Here is an 8,868-nt window from a genome sequence, read left to right as displayed (position 1 = left end):
CTACGAATAGAGATTCTCAGAAGTGGAATTGGCTCTGGCACCAGCAGTTTCCGGAAGCGCTCCTCATGATCGCTCCGCCTCTTCCGCCTGCTGGCTATATAAGGCCACTACGTCACTTCCGTTCTCTCTTCCACAGGAGGCCTACACGCCGCCGCTGAGGACGCCGCCATGGTAAGATTGAAACCAGTACGGGGATCCGGCGACATCGGAACCGGGACACGGAAAGTCTGCTGTTGGGGGGCTTGAAATACCTTATTCTGGGGATTTGCAACTTTCTGTGTCGATCTTTGAGACACACCCCTGGGGAGGAAGGACCGAAGACATCCAGGTCTGGGGGGTGGGCCAGGGGAAGAGTCGCTCCCGGGGTGCTCTAAAGCGCGAAAAGGCTTGGCAGTGAATGGGGACCTCAAGTCTCCGCCACTCAAGAGTGTACTCTTGGGAATGGGCGGAAAATTTGCCCCCTTCCAGTGGTTGCGTATTCCTGAGCCTGAACACTTCATGTTCTGCGTGTAGGACTGAGGAGTTTGTTGTGAGAAAACAAGTTAGGGGGAGTGGGTTGTTTCCCCCTCTATGATAAGCTTGACGTTCCTATTTGCTGGCAGTTCACTGTGCCTGATTTCTCGCCCTGTCTCTGTCAGTCTCTAGTGATCCCTGAGAAGTTCCAGCACATTTTGCGAGTACTCAACACTAATATCGATGGGCGGCGGAAAATAGCCTTCGCCATCACTGCAATTAAGGTAAAGTAGGGTGAGGAATGGAGCACATAAATGAAACTGGGTTTGTTAAGACAGCTGTAAGTGAGGCAAGGTTGAGGAAACATGTGGAAACATGTCCCAACCAGATCACCTTAACTGCTGGGTAAAATAAAGAATGGTTAAAAGTGGGGCGCCTGGGTGACTCAGTGGGTTAAGCCTCTGCCTTCGGCTCAGGTCATGGTCTCAGAGTCGTGGGATCGAGCCCCGCATTGGGCTCTCCGCTCAGCGGGGAGCCTGCTTCCCCCTCTCTCTCTGCCTACTTGTGATCCTTCTCTTTCTGTCAAATAAATAAAATCTTAAGAAAAAAAAAAAGGAATGGTTAAAAGAGTGACTATATTTTCCTTAATCCTTTACCACATTTTCCCTAAAAGGTAAGTAACGAAAACCAGTCAGGTCAGGCCAAGATACTTCTCTCCTAGGGGATGGGGAGTGGGTTGTCTCCTCCACTAGAATTCGCTAGAATTTATTGGACCATCAGCCATGGTCGTCTTGTGAGGTTCATTCTAAGTTTGGTTTCTGCCCCCTATAGCAATGCATTGTAATAGTAATCCTTCTTGTGAAATTTTTATGCCCTTAGAAATTGTGTAATTGTACATGGAGGGGCTGGAAATGCCAAAAGATTGCCAAGTGTGAAGAAACCTATAATTGGGAAGTGGAAGGGGTAACACTACATGGTCAGCGGGGCATTTATTCCAATGTCAGAAGTGATGAAATGCATTTCCAGTTGATGGGAACCAATATTTGGCTCATTGTATGTATTGGGTCGGATGAGCACAAGCTTGGATGTGTTTTCTTTTCACCAACCTAACAAACTGGCCTTCCAGTTGCGGACGTTACTTTACCATTTTTTTGTATGTTTGTTTGTCCGTGTAATTGTGGGTATGCCTGAATGTGTTTTTTGCCAATATGTGGACACCGTTGGGGGAGGGACAGTCCTGTCTTGTTCACAGTCCCCAGTTTCTGGTGCATCATAGATGCTCATGCAGTGTAAGGGAATGGACCCAGGGATACTGTAGCCTGGTTTCAAAGAATTTTAAAAAAAAACAAATATTGCATAGATAACTTGTTTCTTCAAAACTGTATATCATTGGTTGACAAGATTGATCAGATTCTTTCGGTTTTTCATGTTATATTGCAGGAGGAGGTACGGCTTTCATTTGTTCTTAAATGGTAAATAAAAAGATTGCTTCTTTTGTTAATTATGTGAAACTAGGAAGGCAGTGTAAAATCTACTGGTACCTTTTTAAGGGTTGCTGTGAAGCTTAAGTGGGATAGTGAATACAGATGAGCTTATCTCAAAAGTCTATATGGCAGGTTCAGTTCCAGGCAATAAAGTGAGTCGAATGTTTTGATTTCCCAGTGTGTATGCAAGTTATATTTACACTGTAATTAATATTTAATGTGTAATAGTGTTTTTTTAAGGTACATACCTTAATTTAAAAATACTGCTGAAAAATGTGAATCATCATGAGCTTTCAAGGAATCATAACAACACCTCACTGTAACATAATAATAAAAAGGTTTGAAATACTGTGAGAATTACCAAAATGTGACACAAGCACAAGAGAGCAAATGCTGTTGGAAAAATGGCATTGATAGACTTGTTTGACACAGAATTTGCCACAAGCTTTCAGCTTGTAAACAGAACAAACCAGGATATCTGCACAGTGCAGTTAAACAAGGTGTGCTTATATAAAAGATGGTCATGGTTAATGGGATCCTTGTGTTAAACCCTTTCTCTTTGCCTCTTAACTGGTTTTGTATTTACTTTCTTTAAATATGTGTCATAACCTTTGTAGTCCACTTAGAACAATTTAATCAAAGGACTTTAAGGTACTTTGTGAACTTTTTAATAAGTCTCTTAGGGATCCTGATACTTTGCTTATCACTGGGAAAGGTTATTACTGGAGATAGATGATACAGAGATTTTTGCTAATTGTGTGGATAGCCAGCAAATGGAGCTAGCTCTTCCTCTAGTGAGAGAACTAAGCTTTAATAGGAGGTGGTCTTTTGTTAAGGATCCAGAATGGAGGGGTAATACTTGGAAAGTGGAAGAAAGTATGGTGTGGGGAGCTGGGTATGGGGGAGGGATTTTTCCAAAGATGTGGCTAAAGGAGTGGTAAGTGGGATTAATTGGCTGGGGAAGGATGAAGAATGGAGTGGATGTTGACAGCAGAAGAGGATATTGAGAGGTAATACAGACCCTATAAGATTATTGTATGCCATGATCCCTTCCTAATTGTTTTGTTTCTACTTGTAGACTTTTTACTATTTACTTGTAGACTTTTACTTATTCTTTAAGGTTGGCTGGTCTTCTGCCCTTCCTCTAAATCAGGGTGATACTGTGGGTTATTTGGAAACCTGGGAGGAAGGGGTTGGGATTGGGCATAATCACTGGGAGGAACCCACTGGCCTTGCTCAGGAGGAATTTGCGTCCTGTCCCATGAGTAACACTGTTAAATACTTTCCAAGATTAATACTAAGTTGGTGTCAACTCATATGTTCAAGGCCCTTGGACAACAAATAATGAGTGATGGTCCCCTGACTATATTTAACTCTTCTGGATGGAGAAAAGAGGGGTGGTCTCCTTGGAAGAGAAAAGGGATCTAATGTAGAAAGTTGGCTAGTCAATATAGCCTGCAAACAGGGCTATCAAAAATTTGGCCAGGGGCACTTGGGTGTACATGGCAGTTAAGCATCTTGTCCCTTCATCTCAATTCAAGTCTTAGTCTCAAGAGTCATGAATTCAAGCCCCACCCCCCACCTCATTGGGCTCCATGCTGGGTATGGAGCCTACTTTTTTTTTTTTTTTAAGTTTTATTTTATTTATTTTTTTCTTAAATTTAACACAGGAATTTTTATTTTTATTTTTTTTTTTATTTCTTTTCAGCGTAACAGAATTCATTGTTTTTGCACCACACCCAGTGCTCCATGCAATACATGCTCTCCATAATACCCACCACCTGGCTCCCCCAACCTCCCACCCCCGCCCCTTCAAAACCCTCAGGTTGTTTTTCAGAGTCCATAGTCTCTCGTGGTTCATCTCCCCTTCCAATTTCCCTCAACTCCCTTCTCCTCCATCTCCCTGTGTCCTCCATGTTACTTGTTATGCTCTACAAATAAGTGAAACCATACAATAATTGACTCTCTCTGCTTGACTTATTTCACTCAGCATAATCTCTTCCAGTCCCGTTCATGTTGATACAAAAGTTGGGTATTCATCCTTTCTGATGGAGGCATAATACTCCATAGTGTATATGGACCACATCTTTCTTACCCATTCGTCCGTTGAAGGGCATCTTGGTTCTTTCCACAGTTTGGCGAGCGTGGCCATTGCTGCTATAAACATTGGGGTACAGATTGGAGCCTACTTTTTTAAAAAGCTTAAAGCAACTCTTTAAAAACTTGATTATGGAACTATTTCTACATTAAGAAGTTAGAAGGAAGAAAATTAGCCCATATGAAATATCATTTAGCAAAAATTTGGACTCTTGTTTCATCTCTATTCTTCCCTATCATTTAAAAGTGAGTCTCAGACATAACTATTAACTATAAATATTAAAATTTGAGAGAGACTTAGACCTTAATTTTTTCTGCCAGGGGCGGTTGTGGGGTTTTTGTTTCAAATATTTTATTTATTCATTTGACATGTGAGAGAGGGAACCCAAGTAGGAGGATGGGAGAGGGAGAAGCAGGCTTTCAAGACCTTAATCTCTTCTGAATCAACTTGATAATTTGATTTTTTAGGTCACTTTTTTTTAAACAATATTGATATGAGCAAGAGCATACACAAATGGCGGGGTGGGGGGCAGAGGGAGAGAGAAAAGCAGTCTCCCGGCTGGTCAGGGGGCCCTATGTTGTATTGATCACAGGACCAGAAGATAACGACCTGAGTTGAAGGCAGACATTTAACTGATCTAGGTGCTCCTCTAGATCACTTCTTACACAGAGGAAAACACCTCTCCATTTCGTGGGGTTACTGAGACAAGTCACCACAGACTTGTTGGCTTAAAACAACGAAAACTTATTCCCATAGTTGTGGAGACCAAACATCCAAATTCAAGGTGTCAACACAGCCATGCTCTGAAGGCTCTAGGAATCCTGTCTTCTGGTGGTTGCCAGCACTCCTTTGTTTTCCTTAGCTGTGTCACTCCTCCTATCACTTGGCCTTCCACTTTGTCCTCTCTTTTTATAAGGATACCAGGCATTGGATTCAGGGCCTGCTTTAATCTAGTGTAACCTCATTTTCATTAATTATATTTGGAATGGCCCTATTTCTAAATAAGGTCACGTTCTGGGATTGTAGTTGGACACATGTGGTGGGGGTTGGGCACTATTCAACCCAGCCTATCATCCTTCACTGTACACGTTTGCTTCATGAGTTCAGGTGGCAAGGAGTACTGGTGTTGGTGCTGATACAGTGCCACCAGTGTAAGCATTGGGTTTTTTCAGTTTGGTTTGGGCACTTAGCTCCCCATGGCCTGGTCATCTCTGGGCACTGACAAAATCCAAGTTTGTGATCTTGGAAAACTGATCATTGTGATGGGGTGAACTACCCAAAGAATTAGGACCCTTATAGACCCAGAGCACTGCAGTCCTACCTCTTGATCAACCATGTTAATCCAGAAGCCCCTAGTCTTGCTGCATTGGTGCTCTTTTAGCTTTGAGAGACCCAACCCTTTGGTTCTCCACAAGGCAGAGACTAGAAGGTACTGCTCTTGGGTGCTGCTGCAGTGTCTTTGACAGCTGTATATGCTGAACATTGTGAAGATTCTTTTTCTCAGACCTTGTCCCTGGAAAAAAAATTTATTTTCCTCCTATTTAATGGTTAGGTTTTGTATCTTGAAAAGTAATGCACTGGGTGGTTGCTGACCTTTGTGTGTTTTTTGAATAGTGGAGCCCCACTATTAAAGGGAACCAAAAAAACTCAGACTCAATCCCAAATTTCCAAAACCTCTCTTCAGGGTGTGGGGCGAAGATATGCTCATGTGGTGTTGAGGAAAGCAGACATCGATCTCACCAAGAGGGCCGGAGAGCTCACTGAGGATGAGGTGAGGACAAGGAAAGGGGGGCTGTGGGTTGGGCCTGCCATCGAAGGGAAGCCCTCTGTATCTGACCTTTGTCCTGTCTGCCAGGTGGAACGTGTGATCACCATTATGCAGAACCCTCGCCAGTATAAGATCCCAGACTGGTTTTTGAACAGACAAAAGGATGTGAAGGATGGAAAGTACAGCCAGGTGTGTATTGAGATGGCAGGGTGTCTAGTTAGAATTAGTTGTAGGAGGTCAATGGGTAAAACATTCCTCACCCCTCTTCCAAATCCAGGTTCTGGCCAATGGCCTGGACAACAAACTCCGTGAAGACCTGGAGAGACTGAAGAAGATCAGGGCCCACAGAGGGCTGCGCCACTTTTGGGGGTGAGTAGGGGTGGGAGCCTACTCTCTCTGCCCCTAGAGTCGAAGAGATTTGTCATGCTCTGGCTTCTCTTTCCAGACATTTCCTTTGCGTTGTGAGTAACCTGTGACCGTTCTCTGTTTTCTCACCTGCAGACTTCGTGTCCGGGGCCAGCACACCAAGACCACAGGGCGCCGGGGCCGCACCGTGGGTGTGTCCAAGAAGAAATAAATCTGTAGGCCTTGTCTGTTAATAAAATAGTTTATACACCTAAGGCTTCCTTCTGTGTGATGCTCTGCATTCTTCTGGGGACCCTGATAGGGAAAGCTGTCACGCTGGGCCCTGTGGGTGGTTTTACTCTTGGTTGATGGCTCCCTCGGGTATCCAAACCAGCTCCACATCCCCACCCCCGGGCTAAAGCAACGCCCAGTGGTAGTGCCACTCCCTGCCCTACCTGAGGCAACCCTGTGGTGCCCGCCCTCTAACGGAAGACGTAGATAAAGCACCCCCACACCCAGATGGGGTGACCAAGGCAGTTTCAAGACAACCAAGGCCCCCGGGGGTTAGCGGGAGTGGGTACCTTGAGCCTAGCCAGTTGATGTATTTTTAAGTCTTGACCGCCCCTGGGTTTCTTTAAAAATACGGGGGTGCGTAGGGGCGCCGAGGCCGGGAAGTTGTGGACTACGGGTAGGGATGAAATCCTCTAAATCGTTGACCCGGAAGAGCTGGGGTCCGCAGCGGAGCGGGGGGTCGCGTGTGTGGTTAAGGAAGTTGGCCGCGGCTGGCTGGCTGCACGGCGTTCGCCTCAGCGACTGCGGCACATTGCGCTCCGAATTCCGCTCCCGCCGGCTCGCCGGTCCCCGCCGCCGGGGCTCGGTCTGCCGTGTTCCGTCCGCCGCAGCCGCGAAGCTTCCGAGCAGCTTCCGGCGAGGCGGGTGTGCGTGCGGCCCTACACCCTCCCAGGGAGGGGGACGGGACCCAGCCGCCACCGCGGGCGGGGGAGGGGCTCCTGGAGCTGCAGTGACACCCCACCATGGAGCCGAGCCTTGGGGCGGCGGGGCCCCGACAAGGTAACCTCCCCGCAGTTCCTGCTGTGCTCCCCTCACCCCCACCGCCTCCCGGGGCTCGGCGCTCTTCCCTGCTGGTGCTGGCCGCGCGCACCAGCCGCCCGCTCCATCCCAGGCGTGGCCGGTTAGAGACTCCGGTCACTGGGACCTGGGGCGTCCGCCCACTAACCGCCCTCCTCTTTCTCTCCAGGTCGCTTCTGATTATCCCACACCATGCCCCTCAGCCTCTTCCGGCGCCTTCTCCTTGCCGCCCTGCTGCTGGTGATTATCTGGACCCTCTTCGGGCCCTCGGGCATCGGGGAGGAGCTGCTGAGCCTCTCGCTGGCCTCCCTGAGCCCGGCTCCGGCCTCTCCAGGGCCGCCCCTGGCCCTGCCTCGCCTCCTGATCCCCAATGAAGAGGCGTGCGGGGGTCCCGGCGCCCCACCCTTCCTGCTCATTCTTGTGTGCACAGCCCCAGAGAACTTGAACAGAAGAAATGCCATTCGGGCTTCTTGGGGCGGGCTGCGTGAGGCCCGGGGGCTCAGGGTGCAGACACTCTTTCTGCTGGGAGAGCCAAGCTTGTGGCATCCTACTAGGGAACCCCACATCAATCTGGTGCGAGAGGCAGCAGCCCAGGGGGACATCTTGCAGGCGGACTTCCGGGACTCCTACCGGAACCTTACTCTCAAGACCCTCAGTGGGCTCAACTGGGCAAACAAACACTGCTCCATGGCCCGCTACATCCTCAAGACGGATGATGATGTGTTTGTCAATGTCCCCGAACTGGTGTCAGAGCTGATTCGGCGAGGGGGCCGTTGGGAACAATGGGAGCTGCCTCGGAGAGAGGTTGAGTCTGGAGATGAAGACTGGGAAGAGGGGTCCATCTTGAGGAGACAGCCAGTGCCTCTTCTGTACCTGGGCCGTGTGCACTGGCGGGTGCACCCCTCTCGGACACCAGGGAACAAGCACCAGATATCCGAGGAGCAGTGGCCTCCTACCTGGGGCCCCTTTCCACCCTATGCCTCTGGCACAGGGTATGTGCTCTCAGCTTCTGCCGTGCAGCTCATCCTGAAAGTGGCCAGCCGGGCACCCCCTCTGCCACTGGAAGATGTCTTTGTAGGGGTCAGTGCCCGACGAGGAGGCCTCACCCCAACCCACTGTGTCAAGCTGGCTGGGGCCACCCACTACCCCTTGGACCGGTGCTGCTATGGGAAATTTCTGCTGACATCCCATAAGCTGGACCCCTGGAAGATGCAGGAAGCCTGGAAGCTGGTGGGCGGCTCTGACAGGGAAAGGACTGCACCCTTCTGCTCCTGGCTCCAGGAAGTCTTGGGCATCCTGCGCTGTCGGGTAATAGCTTGGCTTCACAGCTGAGAGTGCCTGGGGCCACAGGAGTGAGGAGCTGAGGGTCGAGCTGGCACCCTCTCCACCTTCTCCAGCCCAGGCCCAAGGCAGGGGGCCCTGACTGGCTGCAGGTGACCAGTTTCCTCTATCAGATGTTCTATTACTGAAGACGGAGAGATACGGGAGAAATCTAGGGGCCTGGCCTGCCAGCCCTCATCACGGTCGCCGGGAAGAGCAAACCAGTGCTGGGGTGCTTCTCTTCAGCTATGGCAGAGGAGGGGCATAAGCTCCTCAATAAACTTGTTTGTCTACCTCTTCAAGTACAGCGT

At 48.9% G+C, this 8,868-nt stretch overlaps 2 protein-coding genes across 2 annotated transcripts; both read left to right on the top strand.

Annotated features, from left to right (window-relative positions):
* The first annotated feature begins 115 nt into the window (after window positions 1-115).
* On the top strand, window positions 116-6,423 carry RPS18 (ribosomal protein S18). Its single transcript, XM_080805224.1, has 6 exons — window positions 116-171; window positions 639-737; window positions 5,720-5,806; window positions 5,891-5,992; window positions 6,081-6,172; window positions 6,305-6,423. Exons 1-6 carry the CDS (start codon window positions 169-171, stop codon window positions 6,378-6,380), a joined length of 459 nt encoding a protein of 152 aa, XP_080661350.1. The 5' UTR covers window positions 116-168; the 3' UTR covers window positions 6,381-6,423.
* Window positions 6,424-7,160: 737 nt separating this feature from the next.
* Window positions 7,161-8,857, top strand: B3GALT4 (beta-1,3-galactosyltransferase 4). Its single transcript, XM_080805209.1, has 2 exons — window positions 7,161-7,219; window positions 7,407-8,857. Exon 2 carries the CDS (start codon window positions 7,430-7,432, stop codon window positions 8,567-8,569), a length of 1,140 nt encoding a protein of 379 aa, XP_080661335.1. The 5' UTR covers window positions 7,161-7,219; window positions 7,407-7,429; the 3' UTR covers window positions 8,570-8,857.
* Window positions 8,858-8,868: the final 11 nt, after the last annotated feature.

Source organism: Martes martes, assembly GCF_963455335.1.
Source record: "Martes martes genome assembly, chromosome: 6".
Taxonomy (NCBI): domain Eukaryota; kingdom Metazoa; phylum Chordata; class Mammalia; order Carnivora; family Mustelidae; genus Martes; species Martes martes.
The sequence above is the reverse complement of the archived record's forward strand: the minus strand, read 5'-3'. Positions and strand labels throughout refer to the sequence as shown.

Excerpts from the sequence above, each read along its gene's own strand:
- RPS18 (XM_080805224.1), top strand. Across the intron at positions 738-5,719 it reads TCGCCATCACTGCAATTAAG|GGTGTGGGGCGAAGATATGC; the intron begins GTAAAGTAGGGT and ends ACCTCTCTTCAG. Across the intron at positions 6,173-6,304 it reads GGGCTGCGCCACTTTTGGGG|ACTTCGTGTCCGGGGCCAGC; the intron begins GTGAGTAGGGGT and ends TCTCACCTGCAG.
- B3GALT4 (XM_080805209.1), top strand. The coding sequence starts at position 7,430 with ATGCCCCTCAGCCTCTTCCGGCGCCTTCTCCTTGCCGCCCTGCTGCTG.